Source organism: Strix aluco, chromosome 8 (genome assembly GCF_031877795.1).
Source record: "Strix aluco isolate bStrAlu1 chromosome 8, bStrAlu1.hap1, whole genome shotgun sequence".
Lineage (NCBI taxonomy): Eukaryota > Metazoa > Chordata > Aves > Strigiformes > Strigidae > Strix > Strix aluco.
Genome location: NC_133938.1, coordinates 33413442 through 33427868, shown reverse-complemented (window position 1 = coordinate 33427868; position 14427 = coordinate 33413442). Strand labels below are relative to the sequence as shown.

Sequence of the window (14427 nt, the reverse complement as noted above, 5' to 3'; positions counted from 1 at the left end):
ATTACATATTTTTTGAGAAGCGAGCTGCATGGATTGCCCCCACAATTTTGAATCTTGTTTTTTGAGACACATGTAGATGAACTGGACTGCAGGGATAGCTTTGTCCCGAACATGCTGCAACATTTTCCCCTTCTTCAAGTTGTCCAATTCTTGTAGAACGACCCAGGGAATTATTAATGCAAGTCTGCCAACGCCTGGAATGAAGAAAAAAAAAAAAAACACCACCAAAAAAGAAAGACATTGTGAAGAGCCATGCAAACTACTACAGATAACTTTTAATTCAAATATCATATTTATCTAAGTTCACACATCTATTTTGCCAGCAGCTTTCACATTCCATGCTCAAGAGTATCTAGCATTAAAAAATAAACAACTGAAAAAGGCCAAGTTCTCTCTAAGCTAACCTCAAACTGGCATTACATTGGTTCTGTGTAAAAATGACAATATTAGGTAAAGAAAAGGAAGACACAAGTTTAATCAACAGAATACTTTGACAACAGTGTGCAGCAATATTACAAAATATATTTACAGCAATTATCATCTTGTCACACGCTCACTGTAAGACGTTGAAGCAAGGTGACAGCAGCTGAAATAACAGCCTGAAAATACCTGAACGACCGCAACAGTCACTGTGCCAAAATAGTCATCAAATAAACAGAGCAATGGTTTGCGCTAATTGCCAACCAGCATTCCATGCCAGGAACAGGAAGTATGGATATTGCACCATGGATTTATTTGTATGTAAGTATGGTCTGAATTTTAAAACTATTATATATGAAATACATGTTAAATCAGAAACGTAATGACTGTTCTATTGGTCCACTGTGGTAGGTGCACCCACCCCTGATGAAAGACCGTTGAGCCACCAGACTGCTAACTCTGGTGAAACATAAAAACATCTGCTGACCTTGGTCTCTAGCAAAATATAAAAATATCTGCTAGTTCTGACAAATATCTGCTGACTTTGGACAGACTCAAATAACCACAACATCTGCTGATTTTGGTCACAACAGGGTTGCACAACTGGCTATTGTTAGATCCGCACTTTGGTCGAAGGCTCAGACCCTCAGCCAGTGTGGACAAACAGGACCATATTTTGACCACAGATCAGATTCGACCAGGGTATAACTGGAGTCCCTCCAGAGGAGAAATGACACCAGTCCTCCTTGGAGTACCAGGTCTGCAGTCGGGGACTCTCTCCTTGGGTCGGGATGTTGCCTGAGGTAACTCCTCAAGGTTGAGAGCCCCCATCTTTTAGGTGAGCGATTTGCGCATTTTGGGTCATCATTTCTAAAGCTTGAGAATTCTTAAATTGGTCATGCGGTAATTAACCCATCTTACATCCTGAACCTGTGGTTTGCTGATATTGTCAAAGTATTAAATGATTTTTGATTAGAACAAAATTCCTTAGAGCTTATAAAACCTACCTAAGTTAATTTTGTGAGCCTCCACAACATTAATTGATGTAGTAACTCAACAGAAGGTTTTCCTTACCCTTTGTATCTTTCTATTAGATGTAAACCATTGACCAAGTGTGGGACTAGGAATGGATCCAGCTGCACCTAGACTCCTCTGAGGAGGAGTTTAGAAAGCAAGGGGGTCCATTCTGAACCTCATGACTCAACAGGAGGGTCTCCCTGACAGTTCTGTCTGACTCTGTCCTCTATGCAGTAAGTATCAAGTGAACCTTGTCATTGAATCTTGTTAAACCACTGTCACATTTACTATCTGTCCTGGGGTAGCGGCCGCGTGGTCTCAGACCCCAGCAGGGGCTAAACCACCACACTATCAAACTTTGTTAAGTCATATGTTTACAAATTCATGTTAAAATCACTTTTGCTATCATCTTTGACAGTGATTCGTTAAGTGATCTAAATCCCTCATCCGTGACATCCACCCATGACAAACACTTCAACTGTTTTCTTTCTCATTCACATTATAAGAATACAATTTTGAAAAAATGCATTGATATCCATCTGCTCTGTAATAAATAGGTAAGGAATCAGGAATCTTCTGTACATAATAGGTCTGGTGCAGGACAAGAAATTGGGAGCTGCAATATTCTAAAAAAAGGCATCCCATGCCAATGCAGCACCAATGCAATATTCTAAAAAAGGCATCCCAATGCAACACCACCCCTAGTATGGGAGAGAGAAATACAGTCTGACACATTCTTGAAAACTACTCAGGCCCCTATTAAAGTTATTTTCCAGGTGGCCAGAATAAGTATATTCATTAGCTGAAAGCATCAAAGCACCCTAAGTATTCTGATAGATACCAAATATGTCTACCAACAACTGACACACATGATCCCAATCCTGCTAACATTAAATCACTAAAAGATTCACAACATAAAGCCAAACATTAAAGCCAGAGTCTGCAATCTGAATTCCTGAGAAATTGCTCACACATGAATTCTGTAACCTTTACCAAGACAGAAATAATGACTGCTTATCAGATTTTAAAAGTTTTTAGACTTTTTAGACTAGAAAGAAAATGCTAAAGAGATCAGAAAACATCATTACCATTAGTAATGGATTAAATGTTTAAAAGTTGGGGTTTTTTTTTACAATAGGTAAGACTTATTTACCTCTAAGAACTCATCCACTTTCCCGGGAACATCGACCGTGATTCTCTGTAGGTATAAGCATAGTGGGTTCTACTTGCATAGCTGAACTTTCCTTAAGAGTCAGCCTTTTAAGTGTGAGCCTTCTGCTTCTGCCTCTGTATGAAACCTGCTGCCTTTTTAAGAAGCCCAGGTTTGTTTTTCTTCACGTAGCCTGAAGTTCTTACAACATCTGTTTTTTCTTAAAATGTCTTATTGATCACCATGTATTCACATACCTGGTATATCCTCAGATTTCAGGGATCTGACAAACTCAAGGTGACTAATCATTATATTTGTATCAATCACCACCAATATGTTCAGACCAGAAGTAAAGGCCTCTGGGGGGGGAAAAAAAAAAAAAAAGAGAAAAAAAACAACCCAGTTGCGAAAAAATCAGTTGTGTACTCTACTCAGACCATTAACCAACAACTAGTTGCAAGTAGATACCAAAGAACATCATGACATACCAGCAGAAATATTTAAATCCTGTTCTGGCAGATCTATTTCCATACTTGTAAGTTCTCCACAAGTCTGTGCTACAGACAGCGCCATGCTCTTCTGAACACGAGCAACATGCAAATCTTCAACTATCTGCATCTACAATGAATAAAAATTTGCATGTATGAAATCAATTGCAAGTAATCACTTCTGAATTGTTCCCGAAAAAAATACTGTCACATTAATGCTGTTGTGTTAAAACTGACTAAAAACAAGCACGAAAAATTTTAAGTTGGTACAGCAAATGTAAAGGAGGACTTTCTGCACATCCTCCACTATAAGTAGTCCACAAAAGACATCTAAAATATGGCCTACAATGAAGATTTGTTTATGACCTTTCTATCTGGTACACAAAAACTTTGTTCCATTTTTTGCTACACTGACTGCAAGTTTCCTGACAGGTGTTTCTTAAAAAAAAACCCAATCTCTTTTCCAATTTGAAAGTTAGAGGATGGAAAAGAAGATACCTAGAGTATGTAAGCAAATATGAAGGCCTCCTACATTGCGGAGAATAACAGAAAGGCAATCCTTCCATCTCAGAAAGTTCCCAATACTTTAGCAAGTTTGTTTAGTATTTGAAAAAAATGCTCCATATTTTTTGACATGTGGAGCATGTTGACATAAGGCAACAATGTAAAATACTAGGAAAGGTCATGGAATTGTCCACCTACACAACCTCGGTGCCATGAGTTTTTAATACAACTTAGAAGCGTTAAATTAAAGCATTACTAACCTCTTGGTCTGTTTCTGGGATCTGACTGTTTTGAAGGGGTGGAAAGACTTCAAAGCTCTGTAGAAAGAATTAAAAAAAACATACCAACAATACAGAATATCAAGGAAGACTGAGGAACAAGTGATCCTCATGTCAAGAGTTTCAGAATATAGCTCTTTCGTGTTAAACAAGCACATCACTAACCTTTTGGACAGACTTTATGGTCTCACCTTCTTGGTAGGAGTCAGACGTGCACGGTACCTCAACATTCTAGAAACAAGCAGGAACAGAAATAGAACATGTATCAGTCTTTTAGAGTGCTCTTTAGAGAACGCTGAGTATTCCCAAGTAAACTGAATAGGTAACAGAAAACCTATTTTTGATATCCACGAAGCAGCATCTACAGGGTTTAGAAGATGGATTTCCCTTAAAATAAATACGGTGGTTTACACAGTAAGCCTGTTTTTCCAGTGTCTTGCAGGTTTGTGACTGTTATTCTTGCTCTGGGCTTCCCAGCACAAGATAGACATGAATTTAATGGAGTGAATTGTACAAAGGGTTGCTAAGACCATTAAAGGACTGGGGCATGTCATACAGGAGGCTGAAACAGCTGGGACTGTTTGACCTGGAGAAGAGAAGGGGGAGTCTTATTCATGTTTATAAATATCTGATAGGAGGGTGTAAAGATGGAACCAGACTCTTAGCAGTGCCCAGAGCCAGGACAAGAGGCAATGAGCACAAACTGAAGCACAGCAAATTCCATCCGAACATTAAAAACCCCACTTTTTTACAGTGAAGGTGCTCAAACAGGCTGCCCAGAGAGGTTGTGGAGTCTCCATCCTTAGAGATATTCAAAACCTGACTGGACACAGTCCTGGGCAACCTGCTCTAGCTGACCCTACTTGAGCAAGGGGGCTGGACTAGACGATCTCCAGAGGTGCCTTCCAACCTCAACGATTCCATGATTCCACATGTAATTACTATCTTCACATACGCACAAAACGATCGCGCTACCGTAACGTGAACTGAAATCTCCAAAAATGTTAGGCATGTTAAATGAGAACAACAAAGTAACCACACTCAAGATAAAGTTGAGATGCAGTTCAGGCTAGAACTCAGAAACAAAACAATTACAGCCAAACGTGAAGTTCTGCAGGAAAGGTACAAATTTAGTCCCAGATCTACAAGTTCTCCCGGCATCACTTTGCCAGCAAGGAGAACCTGTTTGGCAGGCAAGTTTTCATTGGTTCAGTTTATTCATTCAAAAAACGATACAACCATGTCAGTTCAAAAAAAATTCTGCTGATTTATACCTAAATGGAAGCATTCCACACCCCCAGCAGCAAAGCAAAGGTATGGAAGCATACATGCAGACACAGTCCTAATACGCAAGACCTTTATTCTTCTAGCTTGTTTAACCATTTAGCAGAGCAGAGGAACATTTTAACGTGGTTTACATTGGGATCAGAAAAATCCAGCTAGTTGGTGATGCAATCCTGTTTGAAATCTGTAAGACGACAGTCTGCATATAGAAACTGCCATTCAGAAACTAGCCTGAAACACCTACCTGCATAATAAAAAGAACTGGTTTCTCATTACCTGCTTAAAACAAAATGCTGTGGCTTCAAAGTCCCTTTCTTCAGTCCCTGAATTACCAGTAGCTTCACTGGTATCAGCATCCTGTTTTTTCCGTTTAGAAGAGTCCCATCGTCGTGGTGTTTCAGCTGAATAGTGTGAAGGTGTATGTTTATTCACGTGCTGTTCTTTCTTAGAAAACTCCTTATATTCTTCTTCATACTCTTCTTCCCAAGTCCTAGATAATGTACTTAGCTTCTTGGTGAAAGGCCTATCATCACACATAGTCCTTGTAGAGGTGTCAGATGACTTTTTTTGAATTCTGACATCTTCACTCCGTTTTTTTGATCTATCTGCCTTTTTATGTGGTACATGTGAATCGTACGCAGATGACTTAAATTTTTCCAACATAGTTTGTTCCGCTTTTAACTTTAGTTTGCAGAGTTCAGCTTCCTCTGTCTTTTTCTTCAGCGCCTTGTGCCTCTGAACTGCAAAGCTATGCCAGAGTCTTTTTCCTTCTGTGCCATCAAAACGACTTTTGTTGTAACTTTCTTTGCTAGTAGTCACTACATCAGGAGTGCGTGTACTTTTTCCATGTTTAATTTCTTTGGCTTTAAATTGGATAACTATTCTCTTTTGCTTTTCAGCTTGGATTAAAGAATTGTCTGTGGATTTGCTTCTATTTGGAGATTTTCCTTGGGATCGTCCATCAGTGCCATGAGAAATGGTAGAACTTTGGTCTTGCTTCTTCTCTTGCCCATCTTTCTCTATTTTGAATCTATAGAAACATAACAAAAAAAGTAATGTAATCTAGCTCAGGTAATGTAAAAGAACAAAAAATAAACACCAAAAAACCCCCAACCTGCCTTGGATTTAAGCACTTACAGCTAAGTATGAGTACTAGTTTGGTATGTTCTTAAATAGGAACTTGCAGCAACATCTGTCCTTTAAAATTGTTTGATACAGCATTTTTAGTACTTACATTTTGCCTAGCTGCACAGCTTTTTAGCTTACAAAATTAAGAAAAAGCTTTTTCTGCATTCACTAGCTATTGGTTTGAGAGATGCCCTACAAAGTTTAGTTTCATCTTGTCATACAGATAAGTCTTAAGAGCAGTTTAATGGCATATGAGGTGTGTTACCCTAAAATTTGAGCGTGCAGCAGCTCAGCTTGGTCACACAGTGCCAAACACCACACAGCGTTCAAACAGCGCAGGATAAACAGACTGGAGAGCTTGGAAAAGGAACGATTGATGGGAATATAGTAACATCCTACAGAAATCATGAATGTTATGAAAACTGAATAGGAAACTTTCTTATAAGAGCAGAGAAAGTACTTGATAAATTTATCGTACAGTAGGTTTAAAATATCCAAAGAAAGCTTCTATCCTACTCTATAACAGTGTTGTCAAAAATGTTGGGGAGGTAAAGGCCATCTGACAAACTCACACAGGACAGGTAATTTAAATGCTCTGACTGGCCTCCAACTTCTGACTTAGGAGACCCCTAACTGGTTCTTAGAAGCTGGAAGGGTGTAAACAACAAGTGAAATCATTTTGTACTTGTCTTGTTTCACATATTCCTTCCTATGCAAGCCCTACTGGCCACTGTCAGGGGGGAGATACTGGACTGGACAGTTTTGGCATGACATAGTGTATCATACTGTACTAACAAACAGTGCTTAACAGCATGTATACACACAGCTAAATGTCCTATAATTTACAACTCCAGTCTGAGAGAAACGGCAACAAGATTTTGCCATGGTTAAGAAACAATCAAAAGCTTTTTCCATCTCAGGATTCAAACTTTACATGAATTAGTTTCCAAACACTGTTTACATTTGCTACACTCAAGGTGAAAGATTGCTTTTGCTTTCTTTGCCTTGGAAACAATTACTTCAAGCATCAGAAGTCAATGATCTCAGGACTACAGGAAACTGTTAAAGGCACTAAGTACAATGCAGAACTATCCTCCAGACTTCACTGGAGCCTTTTCTTGCTAAAAAAACATCTAATGTGAAATACAGACCAACAAAGTAGTGCTCAAGACAAAAAAAAAATTGATCTTTTTATAACAGCAGTGTTGGAAGGATATAATTCCTACCTTATCTGAACTGTAGTATCATACATTACAGTTAAAGACAGTAATTCTGAATCCTGTGTTCTCAACTATCTCAAACTTCCCAGCTCAGACAGAATCCACTCATTAATGCAATGCCATCAGTTAAAATACCATATTTTATTTGGTGAACAGGTCAAACAAAACTCTTAAATTCAGTATTAAAAAAAGCCTGTGATTGTTTTATTTTTAAGTAGTTCCATTTAATGACAGAACAAGAATTTACCTCTGAACTTCTGTCTCTCCTTTCACTGTATGGGTATAAGATCTTGTGTCTTCAGAGTTCTGAAAGAGGAAAAAATCCAAGAGCTTATTATAGAGGAAACTGCAGTTAAAAAAAACCTTCATAAGATGAAATAAGCTATTATTTCATACTGGATTCACTATGATGTTGAATAAGTTAACTTTGAAAAAGGCAGCCACATACCTTGCTATAATTTAGCATTTAGATTTTGTTGCATTTAAGAACACCACAAGAGGAAAACTTAAAATGTGGCACACAGTTCTGGGTTATAAATAGAGAAAGCTCAACTAATAAAACACATTTACGATTCATGTGTTTCATATACTCTACAAGTATATTAGTATGTAAAATACGCATTTTTGTATATTTATAAAAATTCTTAGGGAAAAGAAAGTTACCTGAAGACTACTTCCAGATACCCCTTAGGTAAGGTCCAAGAGAGGATATGTCTATGGGAGGTTTTTGTGCAGAAGAGATGTGTTATTAATTCTCATCAGATTTACTAATTAGGTGGAACAGTGTGAACCTGCAGTTATGTAGGCCTCATTAAGAGTAAAGATAGTCCCCAAACAAAGAGTCTGAACAGTCCTCGTTTAGAAAGCAAGCTATACCACTGCTTGGCATACCTATATTGCAAACTACGTTGCATTTATATTGCAGAATAACTGTAAGATGACTTTGATCAGGTCAGAACTGAAAGCAGTTTATTATTGCAGCTATGGGAAAGAACTGAGAGCAGCAAAGCGACAGACTCTGGTGATATGAACTCTGCCCCACAAAGCACTTAATTTTTATATACCTTTGGGTTATAAGCTTCAGTTTTCTCAAAACTATAGCAGGACATAGGAAATTACAACAGAGAATGGTCACAGATAAGGAAGCTCCAAACAGTACACCCTTTTACAACTAATTCACTCCTTCAATAATTGGGTCATGCTGACTCTGTGAGGCCATTAGGTCACTGCTGTGACCTAGTTAGATTTTCCTAACTAGAGAGGCCTGCAAAGGCCTAATGAGGCCTTAAGCTGGTTTACTTCCACATAGGAAAGCACTTCCTTAAAAAAATAAAAGGGTTGCAGAAACCAGTGGGGTCCTAACGAATTAAAAAAAAGTTGAGAACTTCTGCCCATGGTTGGTTGTGGAGTTGTAACAGCAGCAAAACCAATGAAATCATAACTCAGAAGACTGTTAAAGGCTGCTGCCACTGAGGATTGTATTGATGCAACGTGCTGCAGGAAAACCTGTTCAACTCACATGATTATAATCAGATAGGAACTAGTGTTTTATTGGTTTATTAACAACTCAATTAACTGGTAATCAGTGAACTACACACTCAGGATCAAGACTAGCAACACAACAGAAAAAAACTATAATAACAGATAATTACAAAATGATACCAGCTCAGATCTCTTGGTACCAGAAAGTTTTAATCTCACAGCCCTCCATGACAGGCTTTGGCACCCACACTCACACAGCTGAGGACACAGGTGCTCCAGCTGTGTGTGCACCTGTGCCACTTCCTACAATCTGCTAGTGCACATGCTCCAGCCGTGGAGCTGCTCTATTGGGGCAGGGGGAGGTTGTCATGCTGGTGGGACAACTTCTGGCAGTATCAAGCCCAGCTTGACTGCTGCTCAGTTACTGCTTTCTCTCTTCAAGGCCTACTTTCCTAGAACCATGAGTTCTCAGGATGTTTATAGTATTTCTTTTCAACCTAGCGCCTTCTTTTCTCAAGTTTCTTGATAATCCCTTGATTTTCACTTAATTTGGTCATTTTAAGCAAACTTTCTTACTGTTAGTTTCCTCTTAGCATTATCAGTTTGGGGCAAATGTCCTCTTGGAGCAGACTGGTTGTTGCATTTAGGGTGAGAATAAATTTGGTAAGAGATGAATCCCCTTGCGTTCTAGCCGAACCTCAGAGATTAGAGGGACTAGGGGCAGCTGGATTTATCTCTTAATAGGTATGTCAGTTGGGGCCATAACTGTAGGTCTGACCCAGCCCAAACACTGTAAGTCTGGTTGCATTCAAGAGAAGCAGTCAGATTCACAAATAGTACGGTTTATTTTCATGCAACATCTACAGATTCCTTAAGATTGCCTACGATAAATGCACAAACTGCAGGTTGGCTCTACAGCACTACACAAAAGAAAAAGAATTGCAACCACACACACACCTGGGGATACACTCAGCATAGCTGAGGAAATCTTACCAAAAGGCGTCCCTTCTGGGGGGTGCGAGAGCACAAACCCGTCGATCTGTCCCTCCAATTTGGTGTCAGATTATCGTCCCTCCCAGTTAGGTACAAACTTGGGGTACTATTTATCTTAGTAGGTATGGGTGAGTGGGTGGGACTGTAGTCAAGTCATTATTTTTTGAGTAAAGACATAATTCATTTTGTGGTGCCAAGGGGTACAGCTGGGTTTTGTGGGAAAAAAGAGGGAGGACAAGAAGCAAGGTTGACTTGGGGCGAGGGGTGCAGCTGGGTTGTGTGGGGAAAAAAGGGAGGATGAGGCACAGAGTTGGAAGGTTGCTACAAAAAAATCATCTTTCGAGAGAAACGAGTAGAACAGGAGATAAATATGTCCTTGAAGTGAAAGAATGGGACCACGCGGCCTGCACCCCGCTTCGCATTCCTCCTTGGCGCCACATCAAACACAGATCACTGGACCTTCATCCCATCCTGTGTTTATCCTGGGCACTCTGTGTCAAGGAAAATGTATGTTTTACAGATTTCTCACTCTTTTGCCTTCCTCACGCTTCCAACACCTAACACTGGTTTTAGGTGTTCTGTTTACAATCCCATGGCTGTCGTATCACCTGGTGTTATCCAGGCCATGTCACCAAGAGGCAGCTGTGCTGACTCCTCCAGACATCTCTGTGTAAAGCTGTTCTAATTTACACTGTGACAAATCTCCTTTCACTCATGCTCACGGACTTATATGGCAAAGTACTAAAAGCCAACAGGCATAAAGTTTTCTGTAATCTTTGGTCATGCTTACACCACACAAGAAAAACCCCAAAGCCCCTATACAATCATGCCTAAATATGACTCTACTTAAACAACTTGCTCTCACCTGTAAGAGCTGAAGATACCTCTTATCCCTACTGCGATCACATTGAAGAAACACTTGCTACTATTCAGAGGCTTCCTATCTTTTTACTATTATTAGTTTAGGTTCCCACTGTTGCTTGCACTGGTCAATGTCTGCATATTTAACACTGTCTCAAACAGACTGAAGTCATGCAGCAGTTAAAACTGTATTTTTCAAACTAGTATAGGCATTAGCAACGGCAATACAGCTATAGTACAAGGTTTTAAGCCAAGTTTTTGCCTTTGTATTACAGAAATTTAAAAAAAAGCCACATTAGGATAAATTAATGTTAAAAGACTAATAATAATGTTAAAAGAATAATAATAAGGAATTCAGGAGGAAAAAAGTTTCAAATATTTGGCTTTGAACAACATTTTCTACACAAGCAAAAGGCTTTTAATGTGTAACTCAGTTTATAAGGCCATAATATCATATTCATAAACACTTCCAAACATTTGTTGAGACATTTATGATAAGACCGTTAAAGTTCTCTTATTTCATATACACCTTACAAAATCTAAGGGAAAAAAAAAATCTAGCAAACTGAAGTGTAGATTTATTAAACTACTGATTTACTGGATATGTATTACACTACTGGCAGGAAATAACTTCCCAGGAGGGGATACAAACACCAGAAAAAGAATGGGAAACTACACAAAAGTGTGACCAGAAAGATTATCACCCCTGTAGCACCTGCATTTTAGAAGCAATTCAGTGAAAGCTTACTCACTAGATACAAAGATGTACCAGAGTATACTAAGAATTTTGGTCATTGATTTATGTCTCTGTGGTTAAAAAGAAGTATTTGAGAGTTGCTTGCTAAAATGCTGTGAAGCACAATTCGAGGTTAATCAGAAAATTAAGATATACAATCCAAGATAAAGCATAATGCAGGAAAACAGTAGTGGGTTTGATAACAGTTGTAATCTCAACTTTCCTCAATCAGGAAGACAGACTAAAATAAAAAAATCTCTTATTTTCTGATACCCACACTACTCATAGCCTCTGGAAAAAAACATAAGCTAGTTATCTAGCTACAATTTGCAGTTATCTGAACAATTCCTGCTGTTCTTAAGGACCCCACCTTTAAACTTGATTCATCCTCCTACCACAAGACTGCTAAACAATTCATGCTCTTCTCTTGAATGTGAGGGTGCGAATTAAAATAATGGTAATAGTAATAGTACAGCTGTTCCTACTTTGTCATCCCGGCCATCCAGACAGTCTTCCTTTCCTGTTAATTTCTTCAGTTTCTTTTTAGACATCTTCAAATCCTAAGAAAAAGAGTGTTGTCATTATTATTTGTTTCAGGTTTTTATTTCCAGTTGTTATGAAAAAACAAACTTTGACCACATAGAGAAAAAAATAATACTCGTCTTTTGTTTTCTCATTACAGATCCACAGCAGATTTCAACACAGTTAATTATTCACATCTCACTACGAAGAGAACTTCACAGAAAAAAAGGATGGCAATTACTTTGCCATCTGCTCCAGACACACATATTTTGTACCAGCAAACATACCAGCCTAATAGACACAAACATCTTCTAACATTTAGTCATTGTGGTGGTATAGACCTCCCTCCCGCCCCGCGCCACGTTGCGATGCCAGGGCCAGCCAACACCGCTCTCTTGTCGTGGTTACAAGTGCAGCGAGCTGGGACGATGTGGCACTTTCTTGTCCTTTATACAAGCACAGTGAGTTGGGATGATTAGGTACTCCCTAACCATACCTGAAACTCCTGTTGCCTGGGAACCATATCTAAAACTCCTGCTGTCTGGATCACAGCCCGCTCTGGAAGATACCAGAATTACCTGAGAAGAATTGTGGACAAAATAAAAAATACTAACTAAAGTCAATCATCTCGAGATCCTCTAAATAGCGATCCTAAGTGAGACCCTTTGAGCTCTCTGGGATCACAGCAGGCTGTGACCCAGTAACACCCTCTGAGTTGGGATGCCTCTCAGGGCAGATTTCACGAGGATTTCAAAGAATAGATTTCACAAATATTTCCAAGCTCATCTGCTGATAGACGCTGATGAAGAGGAAGTGATGTTGCTCGTGTTCAGAAGAGGATGGCGCTGTCTGTAGCACAGACTTGTCATGAACTTAAAAGCATGGAAATAGATCTGCCAGAACATGGGGGTGGAGGTGGGGGGGTGGAACTAGATGATCTTTAAGGTCCCTTCCAAACCAAACCATTCTAAGGTTTAAATATTTACACTGGTATGTCATGATTTGATATTCTAGAGTATCTACTCGCAAGTAATTACAACTATTTGACTTTTGTCTTTAGTCCGAGCAGAGAAAATACACCAGGAACAACCTGTTCAGACCAGAGGGCCAGAAACAGTCCTAAAAGGAACTGCTCAACCAGAAAGAATTGCACAAAAAGGAAATTGCACGCCTACCTGGTGGGACTAGCAGGTGAAATGCAAATGACTGAAGGACAACAATTTCCAGATTACAACTGCCTGGCCCACTAGCACTAAAACAGCCATTTAAGCCTTCACCAATTCTAGGTGCACCTCCCCTCACTGACACCAACTGAAGGCATTTGGTTTCCCAGCACCTCAGCAAGAAAGAATAAATGGTAAATGACAATATAAGGCTGCTGCATTAGGAATTAACACCGCCAAACAAGTAACAGAAGAAGGTGAAGGTAGCACATGAGTAGGAGAATTAAGGGCAGTTGTTCTAGCAGTACGAACAGAGCAAAGATTATCTGTGTCGATTCCTGTGCCATATGGGCAGATGTCACGCAATGGGAAGCCCTTAATGGGGAAGTAAAGAGATCGGTCAAGTTTTAAAGCAGTTCCAACTCTGTAACTCTGGCCTTAGCCCCCCCGCCTTCCCTTGGGGTGGAGTTAATATCGTGACATCCTGTAAAAGCTGCACCACCCTCTACACAACCTAGTCCTGCGAGTATGCCACAAACAAGAGGTTTAAGAAAGCAAGCTTCTTTCTCTTCAATCTTTAGAGAGCCGCACCAGAAGCTCCCGAAGCTCTAGTTTCCAGAGTACAGGTCAGCTGCCTCAACAGATAATAAGCCCCAGGAGTAACCCGGCCATAAAGCAGGGAAGCCGAAGTAAACACAGGGCTCTAAGGCAGCCTTCAGCGGGGCGGGTGGAAGCGGCTGACGGAAGAGCTGCTGCTCCGCCACAACCGAAGGGGCGGCAGCCTCCTGTCCCCGAGCCCGCGCGTGAGGAAACGGCAAACCCAGGGCGCGCCCCGGGGCCCTTCAGAGCACAAGCCGGCCGGCCCCCCACCGCCCCGGCAGCGCCCAGCCCTGCCCTCCCCGGCAGCGGGGCTCAGGGGCGGCCCCGCCTCACCGCCAGCCAGCTCCGACGTACCCTCCCGTCCAAGAAGTCGAAGCGGAGGCGGGCAGCGGCCAAAGGAGGACGGTTCTGTCGGAGGGGGCCTCAGGGCTGCCCCGAAAAACGGCCCCGGGACTTCCCCGTCAGGCACAGCCCCCCGCCCCGCTCGCCTCCGGGGGCGGCCGCGGCGCCGGCCCCTCCCCGCCGCGGGGCGCGCTGGGCCAGACCCGGGCCGCGGGGCCTTGAGGTGCTCTGGGAAATGT

The 14427-nt window shown here is 40.8% G+C and overlaps 1 protein-coding gene across 10 annotated transcripts in view; it reads right to left on the bottom strand.

The window, feature by feature from the left end:
- SWT1 (SWT1 RNA endoribonuclease homolog) overlaps nucleotides 1-14355 on the bottom strand; it is a 43149-nt gene extending 28794 nt beyond the window's left edge. For 9 of the 10 annotated variants that reach the window (XR_012624200.1, XR_012624201.1, XR_012624204.1 and 6 more), the window contains exons 1-9: nucleotides 14201-14355; nucleotides 12047-12121; nucleotides 7737-7795; nucleotides 5418-6171; nucleotides 4023-4088; nucleotides 3840-3896; nucleotides 3076-3205; nucleotides 2845-2946; nucleotides 6-194 (exon numbers count right to left, since the gene is read on the bottom strand). Coding sequence is in view for 5 of the 10 variants with exons in the window: in XM_074833130.1 (XP_074689231.1) it covers nucleotides 6-194; nucleotides 2845-2946; nucleotides 3076-3205; nucleotides 3840-3896; nucleotides 4023-4088; nucleotides 5418-6171; nucleotides 7737-7795; nucleotides 12047-12112 (1423 nt within the window). In the remaining 5 variants the exon portion in view is untranslated. The remainder of the gene's footprint in view (nucleotides 1-5; nucleotides 195-2844; nucleotides 2947-3075; nucleotides 3206-3839; nucleotides 3897-4022; nucleotides 4089-5417; nucleotides 6172-7736; nucleotides 7796-12046; nucleotides 12122-14200) is intronic. The other variant, XM_074833134.1, reaches the window with a different exon arrangement.
- Between the last annotated feature and the right edge of the window lie 72 nt (nucleotides 14356-14427).